The sequence below is a fragment of the Staurois parvus genome, unplaced genomic scaffold (genome assembly GCF_062004578.1).
Source record: "Staurois parvus isolate SC_StPar_1 unplaced genomic scaffold, SC_StPar_1.0 ptg000402l, whole genome shotgun sequence".
Classification (NCBI taxonomy): Eukaryota; Metazoa; Chordata; class Amphibia; order Anura; family Ranidae; genus Staurois; species Staurois parvus.
Window position 1 is genome coordinate 454,397 of NW_028318198.1, and position 26,354 is coordinate 480,750.

Consider the following 26,354-nt stretch of genomic DNA (forward strand, 5'->3'; position numbering starts at 1 on the left):
ACAAGTTGAAAAAGTGTGAATCCATCAGTGTCAAACTCAGATTACCCTACCATTCCCCTGTACACACTCACCAGCCACTTTATTAGGTACAAATTGCTTGGTAACACAAATTGCTAATCAGCCAATCATATGGCAGCAACTCAATGCATTTTAGGCATCTAGATGTGGTGAAGACGACTTGCTGAAGTTCAAACCGAGCATCAGAAAGGGGATTTAAGAGACTTTGAATGTGGCATGGCTGTTGGTGCCAGAGTATTTAAAATACTGCTGATCTATTGGGATTTTCACACACAAATTATCTCTAGGATTTACAGAGAATGGTCTGAAAAAGAGAAAATATCCAGTGAGTGGCAGTTGTATGGATGAAAATGCTTTGTTGATGTCAGAGGAAATTGGGCGGACTGGTTGTGGCGACATTCAGATGGTAAGGTCAAAACTTGGCGTAAAAACATAAAAGAATGGATCCATCCTGCTTTGTATCAATGGTTCAGGCTGGTGGTGGTGGGGTAATGGTGTGGAGGATATTTTCTTGGCACTAGCAAGGTGTACCCAATAAAGTGGCCGGTAAGTGTATATAGATGGAAAATGAACAAAACAAAAAAACATCCATTGTAAAATCACCGAGAAACTTTGAACAGGTCAGTGGCCAGGGTGTGAACAGAGCAAACTGGCTGCAGCTGAGCTCTACTCCAATTATATCCTTTACACTATCCTGCACATCGCCTATCTCTTGTGTCTTCCTCTTAGCAGCAGTGAATCTGTCACCCGCTGCAGCCATCTTGAATACACGGTCTCCCAGCAGAACCATGTCGGCCGACACACAGACTTTCTGTGGACATGGAAGTGGCTGGTCCATCTACTGCGGACCTCCTGGCAGCCATCACATCCTGTAAAGCAGGGCTTGACAAATTTGCTTTGAATCTAGGACACAGCTAAAAAAAAAAAAAAAAAAAAAAAAAATAGGCAGTTTTTCTGTAGCATAGTGTGGGTTGTCAGCACCTGGGACTTCACGTGATGCGATTTACCATGCAACAATCACGGCAAAACCGCAGCACGTTTTGGGCAGCATTGAAAATAAAAGCACCTAAACCTGCATTATGCAATCACAGCGATTCTGCTGCATGCCCAAAAATGCCCAGGTGTGAATAAAGCCGCCCTGGTTCGCAGGTATGCAACTCTGGATTAATTCTGAAATTCATAGATTCGCATGACAGGCTAGATATTTTGTGTTCTTATCGAGGTGGTTCACTCAGATGCGATTCACACACTATGTGTTTTGAGTACCATTATGAAAAGGGTCCAGTGCGAGTTTGTAGAGGTGCATTCCAGATAGAGTAGAGTGGCATGCAGAGATTAGTGTTTTGCTGTTGGGAGGCAATTCCCCATTCGAGTCTACGGGGCGCAGATTCCCCATTCGAGTCTAGGTGGGGCAATGTTTGAACCCAGGCACCAGGATGCAAGGTCCAATCGCCATGGTGACCTGGGATTTGTGAGCCCTGTTGTAAAGAGACCCTTATCACCAAGATGGACTCCTTATCTACTGATATCAGCTTAATTCGCCATGACATTGGGGAAGTTTCAGTCCCAACTCTCGATAACAGAGTCCCACATTTCACATGGTCCAGTTGGATTCCATGGAACTTTATGCCCTGCAGCACCAAGTGAAAGGCCTGCAGGAGAAGTCTACAGATACAGAAAACCACCTACACCTTAACAACCTAATGGTACTGGACATATCAGAAATGCTGAAAGGCCCAAAGACTGCTGAGTTTGCGGAATCTTTTCCCACTATGCTGCTGAGCCTACACAATCTCCTGTCCACTCACATTAGTGGTTGAGCTAATACATTTGGATTGATTTACTAAAACTGGAGAGTGCAAAATCTGGCGCAGCTCTGAATAGAAATCATAGAAAGTCCACCTCCGCTCAGGGCCTAGTCGCAAAAAACACACTTTCCAAGGTGAAAGAGCTGCCATCGAAGGGGATAGAGTTTGGATACTCCTGTAGCTGCCTCACCATACTAGACTGACCAGTGAGGCACCATATGCAAGGCGTAATGTAGGATGATGTCTCAGAAGGGGTAGCCACTGGAGGCCCAGAAAGTTGGTACTGGGAATGATGATGACAAACAGAGGGGTACTGGGACTTCTAAGAGCCACCCAAGAGAAGAGATGTGAATCAACACTTGTAGTTATTAAGACTTCGTCAAGGCTAGCTGGAGACCAGAGGTAGAAGTATGAAGCACAGATCAGCGGATGTCCAGCCAATCTGCAGCCGGGGTATCAAAGATGAGAACACAGCAGCCATCAAGGATCAGCAGCCTGCTGGGGTACATCAAGCTTTATTTTATACCTTTCTCAGGCAGACGTTTACAGACTTCAGTGAAAGAGCATCTTCTTTGTTCAATTTCCGATGAATATTCAGGAAACAGAAATTTTGGCATTTCCAAAAGTCAGATTCAAAGAATTCTTGGAGGCTGATAGTAACATCTCAGTCTCAATAGTTAGGGCGCTTTACAAGGAACAGCTGTGGCTGTGCTTCCAGTACTGGTGGAAGGATACGATGGACTCTCCCTGGGATTTCCCCAAAGCAGACTGTTTACTGGGTTTCCCTTTTTTTTTGTTCCTAGATTGTTGGAGTTATGCTCCTTCGTTCACATTCTTGGGATAAAAGTCCTATCACTGCTCCATGTTACTTCTTTTTTTTCAGTGTACAGGTAGGGAAATAAAATTGAAATTGCATGTTGCCCCAAGCACATTTTGCTACTCTTAGATTAACCCCCCCCCCCCCCTCGAAATTTGGGTATACATGATATACAGCCCTTTTTCAACGCTTTCTTCCTCCCATATGGGTAGCACAGCTCCTGAGCACCTTAACGTCGGGGGGTGGGGGGTTCCATAAACATTAACATGCAACTTGCTAATTTTTGAGAGGTAGCTCAATCTTAATTTGTAAATCCTTACCGTGTACGATAAACCAGAATACATACAGACCCCAACAGTAAATATGTGATCCTTGCTCCCACTCTTTGGAACCAGACCCCCAATCTGGACAGGCTGACTCATGCATGCCTAATATTGCATCCTCACTACCTATCACAGTTTCAGAGGCCCTAAAATGGGGGGTGGGGGGAGGGTGCTTCTACTATCCTGGCATTTCAGGGCCAACATTAGAAGCTTATGCCAGACACCACCCACTTTTCTAACCACTTGAAGACCAAGCCTTTTGTGATATTTTGCTTACTTGAAAAAACTGTTTTTGCTGCTAGAAAATTACTTTGAACCCCCAAACATACATTTTTTTTTTTTTTAAAGCAGAGGCCCTAGAGCAGGGATGTTATATTCAAATTCATGGAGGTCCGGTCATTAAAACTTTCATCTAGCAAAGGTCCGAGTCTCATGTTTGTGCTATGACTCTGGTTCTTCATATCACAGCCCCTCCCCCCCTCTTTACATCAAAGCCCATTTCACATCATAGCCTCTCCTTTATACCACAGTACTACCTTTATTGCTGAACCCCCTTTACATCCCAGCACCCCTCTTTACAATACAGCCTCTTCTTTGTTGGGAATGCAACAGCATGTACTATAATGTACTATATACAGTATTCTGTGGTAATATCACTTGACCAGTAGATGGCACTATACACTAAAGGTTACTAGTTGTGTATGTGTAAAACTTGCTGCTTCTTTCCTCTTCTCTATCACCTCTTCAGGAAGTAATGAGTCTGTAATATGTCTGCTGCAATGTGCTCTGTATGTTTGTAACTTAAGCCACACAAGTAAAGCCTGAATTCTGCTATCACTACCAGTGTCTTCCATAACACATAACCAACATTCTTTACTTTACAGTGCCTGCTTTACATCACAGCTCCCCTTTTGCAATTAAATCCCCCCCATTTTACATCACAGTGCCTCCTTTACTTGTCTTTTGTCTCCCCTTCACATCACAACCCCCCGACACACCTTTACATCAGTATCCTCAGCCCCCTCCTTGTATCACAGTCCCCCCCCTTCCCCTTCACATCAGTGTCCTCTGTCAACCCTTTACATCACAGCCCTCTTACCTAAATCCCAGTCCCCGTCACAGCACCCCCTTCCTTGCACCCCAGTCCCTTTCATAGCCCCCCCTCCTTGTATCCTAATCCCCTTCAGAGCTGCCCTTTCTTGAACCCTAGTCCCCCTTAAAGCCCCCCCTTACTTACATCTCAGTCCCCTTCACATTCCTCCCCTCTCTTGCATCCCAGTCCTCTTTACAACCTTACTTAAATCTCAATCCTCTTCACAGACCCCCCCTCCCCTTTACTTGCACCCAAGTCTCCTTTACAGCCCCCCTTACCTACATCTCAGCCCCCCTTCCTTTCACCCCAGTCGTTAAAACCTCCCTTCTTTGCTCCCCTGTCCACTTCAGTCCCACTTCCTTGCACCCCAGTCTACTTCACAGCCCCACCCCTTACTTACGTCTCAACCCCCTTCATAGCCCCTCCCCCCTTCCTTGCACCCTAGTCCTCTTTAAAACTTTACTTGCACCCTAGTCTCTTCACAGCCCCCTTTTTGCACTCCAGTTTCCTTTACAGCCCCCCTTACTTACATCTCAGTCCCCTTCACAGCCCCCCCCCTTCCTTGCACCCCAGTCCTCTTTACAACCTTACTTGCAGCTCAGTCCCCTTCACAGCCCCCCTCCCCCTTCCTTGCACCTAAGTCCCTTTCACAGCCCCCCTTTCTTGCACCCCAGTCCCCTTTACAGCCCCCCCCCCTTACATCTCAACCTCCATCACAACCCCCCTTCCTTGCACCCCTGTCCTCAACTCCCCTTCCTTGCACCCCAGTCCCCTTCACAGCCCCCCTTACTTGAACCGAAGTTCTCTGCACAGCCCCCCTTTTTGTACCCCAATCTCCTTTACAGCCCCCTTCCTTACATCGCAGTCCCTACCTTCCTTGCACTCCACTCCCCTTTACACCGCCACCTCCTTCCTTGCACCCCAGTCCACTTTACAGTCCCCCTCCCCTGCACTCCAGTATCCTTTACAGATCCCCATTACTTGCATTTCAGACCCCTCTTGCACCCCCAGTCCCCTTAAAAACCCTCCCTTTTTGTATACTGGTTCCCTGCACAGCCCCCCCTTCTTTGCAGCCCAGTCCCCTTTATATGAATGCCCCCTCTCTTATATTCCACCCCCCCCCCCCCCCATTCATAACCCTCCTTTTCGATCCTACCTTACACAGAAGGTAAAAGGCAGAATGCACAGCATGCCTGGACAGAGGGCGGGACATGCTTTTCATGTTACAGTCAAGTGATTGCTTGCTAGGAACGCCTAGCAACCAAACACTGGCTTGTTAACCTGAGAAGTTGGATAGCTCCACTCCCGCTCGCTGGACATGCCATGCCTTATGCCTTCCATGAAGTTGAATGCTGTGGCAGTGGGGGCAGGGGTTATTGTGGGGGGGAGGGGGGATTTGGATATCAGCCGCAGAAGACATCCAGGCTGCTACGTGTCGGAGAAGTGGTCCGTATAGGATTGTTATTCGGTCCGTGTGCAGACTGCCATATAGTGATGCCTGCCCTAGAGAATGAAATGGTGGGTGTTGAAATGTTTGTCTCAAAGTATTTGGGCACACAAATTTTTTAAATATATAGTTTTCAGAATTTTAATGCACAAAAACACAATACATTGCCCAACTGTTTGATAAAATATAAAAGATAATGTTACGCTAAGTAAATTGATACTAAACATGATATGCTTTAAAATTGCGCACGCCCGTGCAACAACGACAAACTAAGTACATTTTTAATATCCATAGGCAACGCTTTAAAAGCTTTTACAGGTTTATATTTACACAGGACGTCTAGAGCTAGAATTACTGCCCTTGAAATGCTGAAATGTTTGTAGCTTTCAGTTTCTAGTCTCCAATCAGCTCTATTGTCAGCCAACGGAACTTCCGGCTGCATTCCCAGGTTTCCCGGTGGGACGGGAGAACCCACGGAAGCCGTGGAATGTGGCGGGAGGGGGACGTCCCTTCTTGCTGCTTGTAAGAGCAATCCAGCCGCTAGGATTGTTTTTACATGAAAGCCGACTGCCAGCTGAAAAAAAAACATACCAGGATTATGCCTGTAGCTGCAGGCATCATCCCGGCATAACCGTTCATAGTCCCCCGATGTACTGGTATGCAGCTGGTCCTTGTTGGGCATATATGTAACAGCAAAGAATACGGGCATATGATGAATCGGGTCTGAGGAACAATATGACCGCAAGTCATTCTTTTTTGTAATGGCCATGTTGAAGGTTAGGCCCAAAAAGATTTACATTCGGAAACCGTGATAGGTTTCCATGCGAATTGTCTAGCGCAGGGCTTGAAAAAGCCGCTTGCCAAATGCAAGGAGAAATTCCTCTGTGGCGAGTACAGATGAAGAAGCATGGAGCGACTGCACATGCGCTCCAAGCCCCATTGTGAAGCCGAGTTCCGGTTTACAACTTCTGGTTTCCGCGGCATCGCCATTACAGTGGCAGCGCCGCTGAGGGGACATATGCAGGAGAGGTCCGCTCTCCTACACAGAGGAGACACCCTCTCCACCGCTGCAGGGGACTGAAGGCCCGCTCTCCACCGCCGCGGGGGAGACGCGGGGGCCCGCTCTCCACCACCACGGGGAGACGCGAGGCCCGCTCTCCACCGCCACGGGGAACACGAGTAAGGTTTGTGCCTGGCTAGTAGGTCTGGATTCAAAATTTTAACCCGTGGTCTAGCAAGAGCTGAATTTGGGTGGGCAGCAATGTATTTTTGTGCGTATAAATTGCTTTGGCCCACAATTAATACAAATCTTTCCAGAAAAACAGAGAAGGGGCAAACCGCTAGTGCTGGCAGCGAACGGGGCTGATCCTGCTAATACTGCGTTTTTGGGGACACTATACAAAAGGAGGCACTAGTATAGTTCTGTTCGTGATCAGTATATTGATCCGTACAAACATTATACTACTAATGGTGATCAGCGACCTATAGCATGAGTGCGATAATGTGCGGGCAATCTAACGCTAGCTGACCCTGGCTGGGACGGGAGCTTACAGACCCTGACATTATCTGATGTCGCTAGTGGCAGTAATACAGTGATCAGTGAAGAATTCTATATACTAACACTGTACTAATGGCACTGGCTGGGTGAAAGGATGATCAAAGGGTTAGTAAGAGCGATCAAAGAGTTAAATGTGCTAATCTACCATGGGTGTGTAAAATGTAGTGCTTTTACTAAGTGCAGTGTTCTCTCTTCTCTCCCTGGACGGCATAGGGGGCAGCGGGTTGGGCATACACATCCGGAAATAAAAAGTGACTGTAGATTGCGTCGCTTTGCCCAGAGCCGCCGCTCTCCCGCCCACTGTTGGTGGATGGGCAGCAAGTAGTAAATGAAAAAAAAAATTCTCTCAATTTTTTTTTAAACATTTTTTTTAATAATTTCATCAGAGTAGTGCAATATCACCATAGCAACATTGTACTACTCAGGAAGGGGAGGGAGGGTTGCGTGCTGCCCTGTGACGGTAAAGTACCAGCAATTATGTCACCGTTCCTGTAGCAGCTGCCTGCTCGCAGCACATTGCGGGGGGGGGGGGGGGGTTGGGGGGAGGGCGCTCCTAAAGTGGTTGCAGACACACTGGAGCTCTTCTAAACGCCATCTACTGGCAGGAGAAAAGCAGCTGCAGAACCACTCCTAACCTGCAGTTTTTCAAACGTGTTTAGGCGCGTTAAGTGGTTGGGCGTGAATGTCCTTTGTCAGAATATGGATTTTTTTTTATGGCCATTGAAATGGAAAACACTCAAGTGCTAAAAGTGCCTTAAGGTTAACAGACGTTTAGACTCGTCAGGTGTTTTTTTCTGCTAAAACGTTCCTCTCGAACACACAAGTGAAGGGGTTTTTTTTCTGCCTTTACACTTCCCTGCCTCTAAACTTCTGTAAATATCATAGAGTGCATTGACACACAGGTTAACATGAAGCAGAGTTTAGAGGCAGAGAAGAAAGAAAAAAATTTCAAACGCTTGTAAAAGCAGCGTTTGAGCTGAAGTGTGCACGAGGCTTTAAAGTGTATTACAAATCTATATTTCAAAGCAAATGTTTATTTTTTTGCAATAACATGGTGTAGGCAGAGTTTAAGTTCACTGACAATAGATTTCACTTTGTTCACACTGTAAATAAATCTAAAGGAGGTACTGCCAATCACAGGCTTGTCACACCCCTCGAGCCAGTCTATGGTGTGTATTTGCTGGGACCAACAGGGTGGTGAAGCCTCCATCAATCAGCATCTTCTATCCCACACCCACACGGGTTGATGTAATAAAACTAGAGTGTAAAATCTGGTGAAGCTGTGCATGGTGGCCAATAAGCTTCCAGCAACCATTCAGTGTCTAGTAACCCTTTCTGCCAATCCCTCAACTTGCTTGCACTTACTCAATGAATGAAATTCAAAGTACTAACAGCAACTTACAAAGCCATCCACAACTTTAGCTTTGACAAAAAATACTGGAAGCCGATTGGTTTCTATGCAGAGCTGCACCAGATTTTGAACGCTCCAGTTTCAGTAAAGCAAACCCATAGTGTTTAGTAATTGGAGGATATGGAGGAGGGAGGGGAGGGAACTGTTTACCACCGTGTACACACCAACATGACTCTATAGTTACGTGGGCTGCAGATACGAAAAACGAGGACAGGAATAGCTTAGAAAGGAATGAAACTGGAGAGCATGCTCAATAGACTTGGCAATGGCTGCCTACACAATCTTGGGCTATGCTGCTTTGGGGACACAGGAAACGAGGGGGGGGGGGGGGGGAGAGACACACACAGTGAACAGCAGGATCAACCATGTTTGCAGTCTATAGAAAACAAATGCTCTATTGACAAAGTGAACATGAACACAATGTAATATAGCATGTATTGACAGATTAAAACTAGAAAAGCTACAATTTCTGGGGAAATTGTGTGAAGTGTTCTTGCCTCCACCAGTAGTCTACATCTGGAGTGGGCAGAGTAACTGGGTGGAGTGGCTTGTTACTCTGCTGCCTGCTCAAACACCTGGGTTCCTATGGCAACTCACTCTACAGCAAGGGCAGAGAAGAGCAGTTAAAAACAAACTGCTCCAACTTGCTCACTTCACTGGCGGTTGCCATCTTCAAACGGTTTTAGTTTAAAAATTATAAATCCTACAGCAAAGAGCTTTATATTGTGAGAATCACAAGACCCAGTCCTACATTTTGATGCATCATATGTCTCTGAAATATTAAAAATAAAGGCACAGTCGCAGTTTAAAAATTGCCCTTCAAATGTGAGGTGGCTAAAGTGGAGTTTCAATGAATGTCAATGGGCGGTGTGAGTTGCAAACAAATGGTCATATTGTGAAAACTATCAGGACTAAGGCCGTGTACATTTTTAGTGGCAGCAGGGATAGCTGAACATTTTGATATATGATTTGTGTAGGTGGGCTTGAAAATGAAGGAGTGATGGCAGTTTAGAAATCATGTCCTGATTTTTCAGCTCACACTCTAGTTTTGAACATTCCGCCATTCATTCCTATGGGACCAATTTCACCACAAAAATGCCGGTATTTCGTGAACCATTCGGCGAACCGTTTCACAAAGTAATAGCACACCAATCGGGAACAATCCGCGCGTTTCAGTATATTACTGTCTATGTAGTGTAAAAACTGTGAGAGGAGTTAGGGTGGTAAATTTGGCTATAATAATAAGAATATATATGTGAGATAACAGTGAGTGGTCTTGCCATGCAAGAACACTTAATAAGGTTTTTAGACCATGTGTCATCCACTAGGGGGAGACACACACGCTCAACATAATCTTTCACACCACACAGCATAGAGGTAAAATTTCCATGCTGCTGCTCCTGCTTGCAAGAGGCACATAAAAAAATTTGATCTGCAATCTGGTCCTGCTGCTGCCTGCCTACAGTGACTTTGGACACCTCCAGCAATCCAACATTCTTTCAGCTGTCTGGGTTTTACAAGTACCCAAACCCTTGCCTCCTGCCCTGAGCCTACACACTGTCCTACCTCCACACAGCTGCAACATGTTGAAATCTAGACATGGCGATAACAATCCCACTGTTCCAGGTGCCCCCAAGCTCACTCTACCAATGGTTCCACTGGTGGAGCCAGTGTTTCAATGGCCAAAATCATCGAGTTATTAGTTGAATCTGATTGCAAAGCAGATTCTTTAACCGATTTGCCCACAGCAGCGTCTTACAGAGAATGTACCCGATTCTTTGGCTTTCTAGTCTGACTGATGGGCTTACCCTGAGGAATCGCGGTCTATTGCTATTACTCCCAATTTGAAGAAGACCGATTTGATTTAACCCCTTCACACCTAAGGCTAAAAAAAAAAAATAAATGCCTAAGCACAATTCTGCAATGATGACATGCGATAGTAAAACCGTACATATCACAACTACTGTATTTTCCGGCGTATAAGGCTACTGGGTGTATAAGACGACCCCCTAATTTTCCAGTTAAAACATAGGTTTTGGGCTATACTCGCCGTATAAGACTACCCCCCTTCCGAGGCAACACCATTTAAAAACAGCAGATTTTTTAATTGAAATGGTTATGATTTACCGGTACTTAAAATCCTTCAAAATCCTCATGTTCATCCTCTGACATCATAAGTTCATGAATGACATCTTGTGATACATTTGTAAGACAGTCATCATATGGATCAAATTCCAAATCAGATGGTTACCGCTGGATGTGCGGTAATACGGTAGTTTCGGCTACATACAGTATACAGTATATATACAGCCCACTGGATGTGCAGTAATGTACATACAGTATACTGCGCTGAGCCAAGCTGGCTCAAAATAAATGTCCCTATGACAGATTAATCTGTCAGCCCACTGGATGTGCGGTATATACAGTATACTGAGCCAAGCTGTTTCAAAACATACCGGTACGTCCCTACTGTAATCAGCCCGCTGGATGCGTGTATGTACGGTAGCTGTGGCTACATACAGTATAAACTGGGCCAATCACGGCGAGCGATGTATTTCACTAATGAATACAAAGCCTGCTCGGATTGGCTGAGGTTGTGACATCATCAGCCCACCTCTCTGACTCAGCCAATCCGAGCAGGCTTTGTATTCATTAGTAGAATACATCACTTGCCGTGATTGGCCCAGTGTATACTGTATGTAGCCGCAGCTACCGTACATACATGCATCCAGCAGGCTGATTACAGTAGGGACTTACCGGTACATTTTGAAACCGCTTGGCTCAGCGCAGTATACTGTATATACCACACATCCAGCGGGCTGACAGATTAATCTGTCATAGGGACATTTGTTTTGAGCCAGCTTGGCTCAGCATGGTATACTGTATGTACAGTATTACCACACAACCAGCCAGCTTGACCCAAACAAACTCAAGGTTCCCATTGTATACCCCTCGTATAAGAAGACCACCAATTTTCAGGGGGACATTTTTAAGTATAAAAAGTAGTCCTATATGCCAGAAAATACTGTACTTTGTACATCCAGGTGGATTATACCTTGATTTTTTTCAGGACAAATTGGGCTTTCATTTGGTGGTAAATGGTAATGGATAGCTCCTGATTTTTTTTTATTATCAAAGGAAAACCGGCCCAAAATAGTAAAACAACCCAAAATAAATTCTCCAGCTCTTGACATTCGCAGTGATACCATATATGTGTTTGTTATTTGTTGTTTGTACCCGTAGTACAGCCCAGAAACAATAGTGCGCATTTTGTTTTTCTCTTTTTAATTTTTTTTACCTAAAACACACTGACACCGATACCAATTTTTTAAAAAATCCTGACCTTTGACCCTGACCCAAACACTAACCCTGGCACTGAACTAGATCAAACCTTGATCTAGGTATTTTTCTTTATTTTTTCATCTTTTTTTTTTTTTTTACAAACTTTTTTTTCTCTCTATGTCAGGAGTTAGAGAGATACAATGTATCTCTCTTCTCCATTCATAGAGAGAGAAAAAAAAAAGCAAGGGGGCCGGGCTGTACAGTGACTGATCACTGTGATAGCCAATCAGAGGCTATCACAGCGATCATGTGACCCGGAATCGGGAGTCCCGGGTCCTGATCGTTAGAGCAGCGCGCTTCCAGCACAAAGACAGGTACGCAAATATGCGGCCCCATGGAAAAAAGCCCAGTTCCATGAAGCCGCATATTTGTGTGACGTCGGCGTCAAGAGGTTAATGATGCAGTACACACCACTCTGAAGCTAGAGGAACAACCTATAGCTTCTACCAGTGTGGTTTTGAGTCTTGGGCCATTTAAAACTCCTAATGTCTCCTAAAGAGAATTTCCCTTTGCACCACCGTTTCCAGAAGTCCTCTGATGGCAAAAGAGGTATATGAAATCTTGTTGTAGGCAGAACTTCACTCTCCAGCTTCATCAGCCATGTACATTCCAGGTGTATACAATTAGCAGGCAAATTTCCAAAACCAGCAGGCTTAGACAAGTGCAGCATCAACAATAAATAGAATCATGTGGCAATATATAACACTATATTACAATATATGTCACAGATAAGATCACTTTTGGGGCTCAGTTGCTGACTCCACAGTTCTAGTATATGTCATGTATATAGCACCATATAAAGAGACCCAGACAGACAATGCCTAACTACAGCTCTATTAGAAGGGTGTAGTATCAATAGCTATATAATTGACACCCTTAGGAGCTTAATAGTCAAACCTTTTTCTTATCCTTAACTCAAGTTATTAAATCAGACCGTGAAATTAAATATAGTCCCAAAATAGATTTCCAAGTCCAACAAAATCTCTCAATCCTGTGTGTCCAACTTCAATATTTCCATCACTCCGGACCCAGTGAATGCCTCGATAAAATAAAACTAAAATAGTGTATTACCTTCAAATAATGAGGGTAATTGTATGCATTCTTGCCCTATAGAAGTGTTCACCTTTATATTTTATTTATAGATTTTAATTTTTTATTATTTTTGTTGGTGAAATTTTAATTAGCTTGGTTAGTTTGTTTGTATTTATATTTTTTTATTTTATTTATTTATTTTTGGAGTGTACACAGCTTGTCACTAATTATTAGTTTATTATATTGTATACACAGAGTGATTTGCACGATTCACGTGTTACTCACAGTTGAATCTATTTTTGTTTTTCGAGGTATTCACTGGGTCTGGAGTGATGGAAATATTGAAGTTGGACACACAGGATTGAAAGATTTTGTTGGACTTGGAAATATATTCTGGGACTATATTTATATTTAATTTCACAGTCTGATTTAATAATTTGAGTTAAGGATAATAAAAAGGTTTGAATATTATTTACTTTCAAGGGTGAAAGTGTGACTTTTTCTTGGGATTATAAATTGGGTATTCACTATGTGAGTCTTTAGTTTTGGAGATTGCCGAGTGATTAATGATTTAACCCTTAGGAGCTTGATTGCTGTAATGCTCGTTACATATAGCGAAAGGTGGTTACTTGCTTACATAAACCATCATAGAGTTGTACATATCGAATGGCTAATAGTAGATACTCAACCCTACTCAACCCTGCACATGAAAAGGAATAAACCAACTGCAGATATAACCAGATGATTAGTCCATGTAATTAGTCTCACCCAATAATGGGTTCAGGCATATATCTCAACTGGGAGCATAGATCTCGTTACTTTGTAATGTAGCCTAATCTTAGTGGATTGCTAGATAAACTCAAAGCTCCCTTGAAGATGTAGGGCTACTCAAGGAATAAAATATATAAAGTTCCACAGATGCAGCCGATGGTCACTATGATGGAATATGTGTTGTGTCTGCCTCTTAATGGGGAAACTGCATCTCTTGTAGAACCCATGTATGAAGACAAGCTTATACAAAGGTGCAGTGCTGTAAACACTGACATGGCTCTAGTCTCTCTGACGGGGTGGCGTTGTGCGTTTCCATATGCCTCTGTGTGTTGACTTCTATGCAGCTGTCAGCATTGGGCCGTTAAATCTGTGGCAGCGTAGATGTGTTGTAAGATGCCTGTGTGGGAAAGTACATCTAAATGGCAGATCTTCTACCGATCCTCGCAATCACTGCTAGTGTTTCGCTAGGTGGAACTTACAAAGTATTCTGATATATCCACCAACACCATATAGACATCGCCGTGGTTTTGGATAGCTTAGCTTCGTCAGGACGTAGGGTTTGTGTTCTCCAATAGCATTTCAAAAGTTGTCTCTTTCTTGACTACGCCCTGCAAATCTCTTAAAGAGACCTATGCTGTATAAAATGAATTTCCACTTCTCTGATGAAGTTCGCAAACTCTTAAATTTAACAGCTATAACATTATAGCATTTAAAATAACCATGGTTTTTGGAGTGACACTCCACAGGCCCTGCTTGATTGTCAAGATCTTCTGTCTAATGAACCAATTTGCCAACCAGCTTTTCGGTTACTGGCAATTACGGCATGGCCCAGGTTCCAAGGGACAGAGGTACTGGAGTGTACATTTGATGCTCAAAGCTAAGAAAAATTTTGCAACGTTTATCATCGGACACGGAAGGCATACTTTATTTGGCGTCAGTCTCAGGACTTCCAACTCAGGAGTTTTTCTGTAGGATGAAGAGTTTCCTTCCTGTACTACAGAGGTGGTGTTAAGATAGAGATATGGCCCAAAACATAAAACTACCCAACTCAATCAGTACATAGTTCTTCGATCCCTCTCGTCAAGCTCCAGTTCACCAGAAGGAAATTTCCCTCCATTGTTGGATGTGTTTCAGTCTTTCAGCCACTGCTTCTTTCAGAAAGGCAGATTCCCCTTTTGTCATTCAGGATGGACCACATAGGGATGCACCAGCTTCTCCTTCCACCATCTCTAGATGGCTCAGACAGACCATCATTCAAGCTTATGGGCTTAAGTATCGGGTTCTACCCATTTCTGTTAATGTGCACTCTACTAGAACTGTGAGTACTCCTTGGGCTCTTCAGCATCAAGCAACTGCTTGGTTGCTATCTGGTCTTATGTTCACGTCTTCTAAATCCTAACAAGTGAATATTTCAACTGATCTGATGCCATCTTCAGGCATAAGGTCCTTCAGGTCTTTTGAGCTGCAGGCAGTTTCTGGATCTCTGTTTTCTTGTGACTGATAGAGTTTGTTTCCCATGTTGCCCATGCCTCAGCTGGATAGCTTTTGGACATCCTGAAGGTTAAAGACTTCTTGTGTCCATCAATAAAAAAAAAAAAAAAGAAAAAAGGATTTTTGCAAATCACTGTAAAATCCTCTCTTTTTTAAGTCCATGGAGGGACACAGATCCAGACTCTCTGTGTATATGATTGGTATTGCTATGCTACTGAGGAATGCTAGTGACAGGAGTGTTTGTCCTGGGCTAGCCTACACCTTTGCTGCAGCAGAACACAAAGGCTACGTGCACATACTGTATATAGGATGAGCACAGTTGGCTTTGGTAGTAGTACTCTGAGCCCAGGCCAGTGTAATGATGGGAGTGTTAGATGCACTAGCAAATTTGGATACACCAACAAATTGAAGCCAAACTCCAGCTCACACTTTACAAGTTATAGAACGTTTTATTATTTTGGGATAAAGGTTTTACATGAATAAATAATAGCTGATCATTGTAAGTACCCCTGTCAGTAGTAAATGGTTGTCTCAACCCTCTAAACTGCTACATCTGCAGGGCAGCCTGTTCTGTTGAAAAAAAAAAAAGACCTACTGGCTGAATCATCAGTTGAAAGAAAATGAAGCTTAAAAAAGAAAACAAATGCAGCCATCACATCCAAGAATTGGTAAGCTGCAATATACAAATGTTTGCTTTTGGGTTTAATACCACTTTAACCACCTTCCATCTGCCATATAGTACAATGACTGGCGCAAGGTGGTTCTCTCGTTCTGATAGGATGTCATATGAAGTCCTTCCATTCTCACCGCGCATGCGTGGCTCAGGGAGCATGCAGCGCGGTGATCGCCGGTGCGCTGTGTCCCTTGGACACAGTGGATCACGGAAAGAGCCGAAGATGTCAGCTCGGTCATGTGATCAACTGTGTCCAATCACAGCTGATCACATGTAAACACGGAAATGCCGGTTATCGGCATTTCTCTCCTCTCGAGCTGTCACGCTGACAGCTCGAGAGGAGAGGAGAGCCGGTAATCGGCTTTCCGCGGAGGGGACATGTACACTGATCATCAGGGCACTGATGATCAGTGTGGCCCCAAAAGTGCCACATCAATGCCACATATCAGTGCCCATCTGAGCAGCCTTTCAATGTCACCAGTCAGTGGCGCCTAACAGTGCCAGTCAGTGGCGCCTAACAGTGCCAGTCAGTGGCGCCTAACAGTGCCAGTCAGTGGCGCCTAACAGTGCCAGTCAGTGGCGCCTAACAGTGCCAGTCAGTGGCGCCTAACAGTGCCAGTCAGTGGCGCCTAACAGTGCCATATATCAATGCTGCCTTTCAGTAACCATCAGTGATACCCGTCAATGCCCATCAGTGCAACCTACCAGTGCCGCCTATCAGTGCAACCTACCAGTGCCGCCTATCAGTGCCATATATCAGTGTCATGTATCAATGCTGCCTTTCAGTGCCCATCAGTGATGCCTGTCAATGCCCATCAGTGCAACCAGTCAGTGCCGCCTAACAGTGCCAGTCAGTGCCGCCTAACAGTGCCATGTATCAATGCTGCCTATCAGTGATGCCTGTCAATGCCCATCAGTGCAACCTACCAGTGCCTCCTCATCAGTGCAGCCTATCAGTGCCCATCACTGCAGCCTCATTAGTGCACATCAGTGAAGGAGAAAAATCGCTTATTTACAAAATTGTATAACAAAAACTAAGAAAAAAAGTTTTTTTAAATTTTCAGTGGTTTTTGGTTTAAGAAAAAATAAAAATCCCAGAGGTGATTAAATACCACCAAAAGAAAGACCTATCGGTCTCAAATAAAATGATACAAATTTCATATGGGTGCAGTGTTGCATGACCACGCAATTGTCATTCAAAGCGTGACAGCGCTGAAAGCTGGAAATTGGTCTGGGACGGAAGGGGGTGAAAGTGCCCTGTAGGCTAGTGGTTAAATTAAACCTAAATGACTGTCCTTTATTTGCTCTTCTACCTCTGGCATGCATGTGCATATGTGTCAAGCAATTGGATATTTATGATATGTACATGTGACCTAAGTATTTAGTGGGGGTCATTTTTTTCTTACATGATGTATTTTTTAATACATATTTTAATCCCCCTATGTAATTTTACATAAGTGAAAGGCACTCTTCAAGAAGAAAATGAAGGATTAGTAGTAGTTTACGGTTGTCTGATCTCATAGGAGGATTTCTCTTCATTGCCTTCACAAGCAAGTTGTCACAGAAAAGTAAAAGGTAATCTCTCCAAAAGGAGACAAAAACAAAAGCTTTTGGTAATAAAGGAAAAAGTACAGTATATCGCCCAATTACTACACTTCAAAGGTTATATGCAGATAAATAATTTACATGACAGCTTTAAAGTCTGTACTTGTTACCTCTTCCAATCCTTGAAACTTGGAATGCAGTTCTCGGACAGTGGATTCTGCTTTGTATCTCCTTTCAAGAAGTTCTTTGTTGGATAGTTCCAGCTCACTCACTCGACTTTGCAGCTGCTGAGTGCTTTTCTGAAGTGAGCAATCAAACTCTCTCCTTTGTTGCTCATACTGCTGAAGTAGCTGGGTATATGCCTGAAAAGTTATCACATAAAAATAAAAAACTGTATCTTTAGCTTAATTGCATATTTCTAAATTTATACACATACCGGTACCAAAAAAAAAAAAAGTGTGTCCATTTGTACACAAAGTGTTGGGGTGTGTAAATCTAACACACACAATGTCACTGTAAAGTCCACACAGTTATTTTTATATGCATTTATATTTTAGCATTTTATTTTAGATTTATACACAGCATAAACACTACAACATATAAAGCAAGAGACAACATTCCAAGGTGGTAGATTGTACCAAGTAAAATATACAGATTATGGTTACTCCTAAATTGCTGGATGTCTGCCTATCAGGCTAGTTCAATAAATTCAATAGTTTGAGACACTTCCCAGGATCAGGAGTTTTGACCAATTTATCTGGCTGCGTACTAGTTCAAGGTTAGTCAGCTTAGTATTAAATGGGAAAAGTTCACCTTTGGAACATGTTCCAGTATATGCACCCTCTCCCCCTGATCACCCACCCTCTCTGTGACAGCAGGCAGAAGATCTTCTCCTTGCATCTGCTGTCACAATTTAATAACAGTGTTGCTGTCTGGGTCCTGCCCACATGTGTCATGGAAATTTTGTATTGTTGGTCGAACTTTAAATGTGTCATATATGAGTGTTATTCATATGTCTCTCGTGTGGCTTAATTAAAGCTCTGAAGGCTGCAATTGGGCCATGCGCATGTACAATGTATGTATTACAGTACTCAGCTTGGTAATGGATGAGATGGCAGATCTGCGCTTATAGACCGGCGTGTATACCACCACGGCATTCGATGCGAATGTCGCTGGCAGTAGACCGTGGGCCTGTATCCACATATCAGCAGCATAGTACCACATGGGCTTCATAACGCAAGGCGCCAAGCGGTGTGAACTCCACGTGTAGGCTTATGCATATCTTACAACCCATTACCAACTTGAAACTGTATCTTGGATGGATGTGTTTTAATAAAGATCGTACCGGGCCCATCCAGGTACAGACTGGTGTTTAGCTTAGGGAATACTTGTACAAGGGATTTGCATGCCAATGGGAGCTAGTAGGACAGGAAATATGACCTCAGATGGCTCATGGGGGGGAAGGGGAGGAAGTTTGCTGACCTCAGAAGGCTCATGGGGGAGGACCAGTGATAGATAATAGGAAAGGCTATGCTCCAATCGGAATGTACATCCTGTGTATAGGCACTCCCCATTGCATTGTTCGGTGGGAGGGGATTGACTTTATTCATGTGGGGGGCATGTGTGTATTTTTAATAAAACCAGGGGCTGAGTCTGAAACCAGCCCTTATGTGAATTCAACTATCATCCTGAGAGTGTGGTTTGATCATTCTAGGGCAGGGGTAGGCAACCTGCGGCTCTCTAGCTGTTGTGGAACTACATTTCCCATGAGGCATTGCAAAGATGACAAAACTGACAGTTACAGCTATGACTTGCAGAGGCATGATGGAACTTGTAGTCCTGTGGCTCTCAGGTTGCCTACCCCTGTTCTAGGGTAACGGAGCTCCATCATCCCCACATTTCAACAGAAGCTAAAAGTAGTTGGATGGGCAGGAATCGTGTAGTTTAGCTACAGTCGTGGTAAGCGAGATTCACACAGCTTTATGGGGGATTTCTGCGCATCCAACTGCGAGTACTCACGGTAAGGAGAAATTCGTTAAAGCGAATTTCCAAGACACATGGCTGCCTCATTCACTCAGTTTTCTATGACTAGATAGACTACAAGCCCTGTCAGCCATTTCAGCTGACAGTTTGTAGTTCTCAATGATCTATGAGGGCACTGGTGAGTGCTCTCGTAGTACCCTCGAGTTTCGGCAGGAACACCAGAACTTCTCATCTCACACCTGGAACATAATACGTGAGGCTGAGCAGCATTCAGTCGTTCATAGGCAGCTTTGTATTCTCTGAGTCAGATTTTAACATCATCTCTTGGCCTCAGCAAATCAGAGGAAGCTTTGTTTTCATTCAAATACAAAGCTGCCTATGAATGGCTGAGTGTCGCTCAGCCCAACTCTCTTCAGTTCCAGGTGTCAGACCAGACGTTCTCGACTCACTGCCAGAACACAAGACTTGTATATTGTACAGTTGCAAGAAAAAGTATGTGAACCCCTTGGGATTACGTGGAGTTTTGCACGAATTGGGCATAAAATGTGCTCTGAACGTCATCTAAGTCACAACAATAGAAGAACACAGTCTGCTGAACATAATACTACACAAACATTAGATGCTGCAATGGTTTAATTGCACATAACATGTTAACATTCACAGTGCAGGGAGGAAAAAGTATGCGAGGCCCTAGCTTAATGACTTCTCCCAGAGCTAACTGGAGCCAGGAGTGAGCCAACCTTGACTCCAATCAGTGTGATGATATTGGATGTGTTGCTGACAGCTGTCCTGCCCTTAAAAAACACACACCTGTTTTGGGTTTACTGGTTTCAAGAAGCACTGTCTGATGTGAACCATGCCTCGCAGAAAAGAGCTTTCAGAAGACCTACGATCAAGAATTGTTGACTTGCATGAAGCTGGAAAGGGTTACAAAAGTATCTCCAAAAGCCTTGATGTTCATGTGTCCACGGTAAGACAGACTGTTTACAAATGGAGAAAGTTTAGCACTGTTGCTACTCTCCCTAGACGTGGTCGTCCTGTAAAAATACCTGCAAGAGCACAGCGCAGAATGCTGCATGAGGTAAAGAAGAATCCCAGAGTGTCAGCTAAAGACCTACAGAAATCTCTGACACATGCTAACATTTTTGTTGACACATCTACAATAAGGAAAACATTAAACAAGAATGGAGTACACGGGAGGACACCACGGAGGAAGCCATTGCTGTCCAAAAAGAATATTGCAGCACATTTGAAGTTTGCAAAAGAGCACCTGGATGTTCCACAGCACTACTGGCAAAATATACTGTGGACAGATGAAACCAAGATTGAGTTGTTTGGTAAGAACACACAACACGTGTGGAGAAAAAAAAGGCACAGCACACCAACATCAAAACCCCATCCCCACTGTAAAACATGGTGGAGGGAGCATCATGGTTTGGGGCTGCTTTGCTGCCTCAGGGCCTGGACGGATTGTTGTCATTGATGGGAAAATGAATTCCAGAGTTTATCAAGACATTTTGCAGGAAAACGTACGACCATCTGTCCGCCAACTGAAGCTCCGCAAAGGATGGGTGATGCAGCAGGACAATGACCCAAAGCATACAAGTAATTCAACAAAACAATGGCTGCAACGGCACAGAATACGCCTTCTGGAGTGGCCCAGTCAGAGTCCTGACCTCAACCCGATTGAAATTCTGTGGCATGACCTTAAGAGAGCGATTCACACCAGACATCCCAAGAATATTGCTACACTGAAACAGTTTTGTGAAGAGGAGTGGTCCAAAATTACTCCAGATCGTTGTGCAGGTCTGATCTGCAACTACAGGAAACGTTTGGTTGAGGTTATTGCTGTCAAAGGAGGGTCAATCAGTTATGAAGTCCAAAGGTTCATATACTTTTTCCTCCCTGCACTGTGAATGTTTACATGTTATGTGCAATTAAACCATGGCAACATCTAATGTTAGTGTAGTATTATGTTCAACAGACTGTGTTCTTCTATTGTTGTGACTTAGATGATGTTCAGAGCACATTTTATGCCCAATTCATGCAAAACTCCACGTAATCCCAAGGGGTTCACATACTTTTTCTTGCAACTGTATGTAGCTGAGACTACATATAGTTCATACAGCGCAGCGTATAAACTGTATGACCCATACAAAGTAGTTAAAAGATAAGTTCACCTTTTACAAGAAAATAATCCATGCACATCTTTTTACAGGTAAAAAAAATCTGCATTTATATATATATATATATTTTTTTTTTTTACACTGCACCCGGTAAGGCATTGCACCTGCAATCAGCACATTGAAGGAGGAGGTAGGAGCTGGAACATGTTACATGTTCTAGTCTGAATACAGGTGGAACATGCAACTTGTTCCAAAGGTGAACTTATCCTTAAAAGGGACAGTAAACTTGGAATTCAGCTTAAAATCCCCATTTTAGGTAGTTTTTGCAAAGGTCTGCCAACCATGATAGTTTGCCTTTTTTGCCTTAAATTTGCACCTGCTCTGTGCAATGGTATTCCAGAGTGAACCTTCTCTTCTGGGGTCCCCTGCAAGTGCTCCAGGATCCCCCTCTTCTTAGTGTGCTTGCATATGAAAGAGCTTCCTATGGGGGTGCACCTTCGGCCCCACCCTCACTCTGTTCACAGGATATGATTGACAGCAGCGGGAGTCAATAGCTTCCGCTGCTGCCTCTCCATCCTGTAAGAAGAGAGAGATTAATGACGCTACAGACAGGCACAGTGCTGGATCGAGACAGATCTCAGGTAAGTATAAAGGGGAAGAGGGGTGAGGGGGCAATACTTCCACTGGAGCAGGGAATGCATCAAGGTAAAAAAAATGTTCTTCCTTTAGAATCACTTTAAGGATTGTACTCAAATGTCATGTACAAAATTGTAACCTCCAGCTATTTAAATTAGGAGGTCATAGACTTATCTACCAAATGAGATTCAGCAAGTTCTTTCAATAAATGTATACATTAGTACCAGTCTCAGATTACTGAAAAATGCCAATGTGATAGTTTACCCTTATGGAAGATAATCCTATTTCCAGTAGCCAGGCCTAGCTATGTGCTTGCATCTGTCATTGCTGTATACAAGTTGTTCCTGGTTACCACTAGTGGCTGTGATTTAAAGTGGTTGTAAAGTCTCTAGGTTTTTTTTTACCTTCATGCATTCTATTCATGAAGGTAAAAAACAAAACAAAAACCTTCCATGTGTAGCAGCCCCCTAATACTTACCCGAGCCTCAATGCGATACAGCGTTGTGTATGAGTGCGCCAGTTCTCCAGGGACTCTCCCTCCCTGTTGGCTGAGACAGCAGCAGGAGCCATTGGCTGGAGCAGTGGCTCTAGACATGGAAAGCACTTCCCAACTGACTTTTACCAGAAAAGAGTCTGGAAAATGCCCCACATAGCAGTCAGTGCCTGAAGGTCACTTCCAGGCTATTCCCGTAAATTCCAGTGCAGCAGGGTCTGAATATAGTACTCTAAAAGCCAGGCTGAGAACAGCCATGCCAGACAGCTGCAATCAGTCAAAACAGCACAGCTGAAGCAAAGATACATGCATCCTATTAGGACACTGACAGAAAACAAAGACAGTCTGGTGGTAGGAGGGGTTATCTTGGATTGGCCTACACTTTATTTGCCAGTATCCAAACGTCTTGTAAGCAGCAGAATAACCTGAAGAAGGTTAAAGAACTTCCTGTTTCCTTCAGTGGATGAAAAAAAAATAAAAGGCTGTGGCTTCTGAAGATAAGGAATCCAAACTCAAAAAATGGGAGAAGTGGCTACTTTTGAGAGCATGACAGAGTTGTGCTCTAATGTAGCGACATCCATAGCAGGGGTGCAGAAGGGAGCATTGTGTGGAAGCAATTTCTAAGGCAGTGCTTGCAGCTCTTTATGTCTGTGCCAATGACTTATAGGAGAAAATTCTCAGGGCATTGGGGACTAGCTGGTGTGCTGGAAGGCAAAAAGACTAGAATGACTCAGGGCACTCCTTTCCCACACAAGGGTTCAAGGTGCTAAACGCATAGGAATGGAAGGACTTCTGGGTCCCGGTAGACAGACACACAGAGACACAGACACACAGTAATACAAACAGAATTTGTTTAAAGGGGCTTGCTTATTTCACCTGATGAGCTTTTTCTTTTTCACTTGTGATCTCTGTCGTATACTGGCTGTTTAGTTCACAAATCTTGACGGAAGAGTCACTTTTCAATTTTTCCAGTTCATTAATTTTATCCGACAAAGCCTGTATAAAAAAAAAAATCCACACACAATGTGTTTAGAGTAAATACAGAAGATCTGTTTCAACAACAAAACTGTTATACAGTAGACCAGCAGCTCTTCAAATTAACAGAGTTCTGTGAGCTCCCAAAAACTTAAACACAATAAAAAGATTGTGAATGCAAGGTCTAAAATCCTCCAGGTGGTAAAACAAAGGTGTAGAAACTGTAAATTACTACTGACTTATCTATCGTTCCTCATCTTAGGGAGCAGAAAGTTTGGAAATAAGCTACCACAACTGTGTGTTAGTGGTAATTTAGGTGTGTAGCCAGCCAATGTGTTTAGAGACTGTGTAAGTGTTATGTCTAGTCAGTGGAACAGAAAACCTGTTCTATTTCTATGCAGTCACCAGCACACACATCACTTTGCAATGTCTTGGGGTTTAGTAACCTACATTTTAAGTAATGTGTGCTATAAGTGAGCATTTACCATTTAGAATAGAAAGGAGGTGCCAATTTTCTAAAATTGCAATAGAACAGCTCAGATGTAAAAGCTGCTTTCCAGAGTTGCTTTTTAAATATCAGGATGAATAATTGTCTATGTACCCTACACCCTTATAAAACCGCTGCTGCCATTTGTTTTGTAAGTGAAATGGTTTTCTATAGCATATCTGCACTGCTATGAAACACCTGTAAAAAGATAAGAGTACTGACCCTATACCTATGACATGACAAAATGCTACAAAACAACCTACCAATACCAAACAAGCCAGTCTAACAGTTCATATATACATGTACCAACATTCAGTTTTCCTTTTCCAAGATATACTTTAATTAGAACTGTAGGCAAACTGTAGGCAAAACAAAATATGTTATTGTTATACAGTAATTTAATGCAAAGCCCGTTCTGTTTGCATGACATATCATGCAGTGTCACTACCTGCCTGAATCAAATACCTTACTAAGATTGTTTTACCACTTCCCCTATTGCAAAGGCCACTCTTCTGCAATAGCCCTGAACATGCTGTAGTCACTATATGCCTTCACTGTTCTCTTTCAAAATACAGCATGATGCAGGGATGTCAGTGGTCTCAATTTTTAAAATGCTCAGCGACACACTGCCTTCTCCTCTTCAAAGTAGCACGCCCATTCCCTGCTGAACTCCAACCTGCACCCTACAACCTGCCCAACACATACAAAGCCACATACCTCTGATAAGGGCAAGTCTTTTTTTGCATATTACACACCCAGCTGTCAAACAAGACTTTGTTCTGCAAAAAAGGTCCTGCCTGATCGGAGGTGTTGGCCAGTAAAATTCTGCAAACTGTATTTCCCTATGGGAGAAGCAGAGGCTAGTACAGTAATAGTAAATAGTGCTAGCTCTGCTATACTCCTCCCACTATCATTATCAGCATTCAGTGGCAAAAGCAAAAGGGAGGGGGGACAGGTCAATTATATGTATTAATCAGGTAATAATTAATTGATGCTTACTATTTATGTGTGAATAATAAAAAAATAATAGCCTTCAGTTGAACTTTAAAGCCCAAATTCAGCTAAATTATTTTGTTTTAGATAGAGTGGACAGGGGGTTTAATTCCCTTCCTTTACTGTGTAATCACTGAAAAAGGAATATAAAGAAAAAATAGATGCTCTAAACCTTTCCCATTCTACTCCAAACTAAAACACAACAGTGACTGAAAATTAACTTATAATAACTACATTGTTATCTATAGTGGAACTAGAAAGATGACTTTTCAATGCAGAAGAGACATACTAAATAAGATCGGTGAGGATCACAGTGGTGGCAAGTTTAAGAAAACTTTTTATTAAAGCAGAACTGAAGGTAATCACTAAAATAATAATGCATATTCATTCAGATTGCTGCTGCCAAATTAAATATAACATTAGGAAGTCCACTGATTACTTGAGCATCCTTCCAGTCTTCTGTAGGATTCGCACACACTCATCACAAACATTCATTTTTTACCAGCTGCTTCTTTTTTTGAATACATGATCTCTTTTAGTAAAATAACCACCTGCTGAGCACAGACTAGTTGCCGGTTCAGATCTTCCTCTGTTTTCTTCAATGTTTGCTGTAATACACATTTTTCTTCCTGTACAAGAAGAAACATTTAGAAGAAAATACAAAATTGAATTGCAAAGTCTCTCAGCATTATGATGAGTTCAAAGAGCTACCTTAATACATCTTAAGCATGTTGCTAGGTATGTCTTAACTTCTACATCATTCGCTGGCTGGAAGCGTAGGGAAAGGTGCGTCAGATGTTTAAAAGAATTAGTCTCAACCACATCCAGCTGTGCAGGTGAACTTCCCAAAAACAGGCCTGTATAAGACAACTGTAGAAGGAACCTGCAAATATATATCATAAGTCATTTTCTGATTTTACAAAGTATCCCCAAGTCATGTAACAGAAGTAGCACTCTTAAGAGATCTGAGCTAGATGTATAATAAGGAACACCTGACTTCCATAAACTTATGCTCATTAAACATCTTAAAGAATAAAATCTAACAATATTTACGGGGCCATTGCCTCGAACCATTTCCAAAGTATAAATTGTATGTTTAATCTAACTGGTATTCCACTTAGTTCAGCAGGGAAATGTATGACTAGAAATAACAGCAATGGATGCAGCTGCTCCTGGAACAGGATAAGGTAAACATTATGCCAGTTTAGCTGCATTTAGAAAACAGCCACCAAAACTCACTCTGTGACCCCCGGAGTGGCGCAAACTGCAATCCATTAGTTTAGATGAATGGCAGATAAGACATCAGAGGTCTAAAAGAACCCTAATGTCTCA

General features: G+C 43.1%; 1 protein-coding gene across 3 annotated transcripts in view; it reads right to left on the reverse strand.

Moving 5' to 3' along the window:
* Positions 1-26,354, reverse strand: part of SASS6 (SAS-6 centriolar assembly protein) — a 72,358-nt gene that overhangs the window by 14,897 nt on the left and 31,107 nt on the right. For all 3 annotated transcript variants that reach the window (XM_089686568.1, XM_089686569.1, XM_089686567.1), the window contains exons 4-7: positions 25,734-25,905; positions 25,574-25,651; positions 23,444-23,563; positions 17,500-17,691 (exon numbers count right to left, since the gene is read on the reverse strand). In XM_089686568.1, the coding sequence (XP_089542694.1) occupies positions 17,500-17,691; positions 23,444-23,563; positions 25,574-25,651; positions 25,734-25,905 (562 nt within the window). The remainder of the gene's footprint in view (positions 1-17,499; positions 17,692-23,443; positions 23,564-25,573; positions 25,652-25,733; positions 25,906-26,354) is intronic.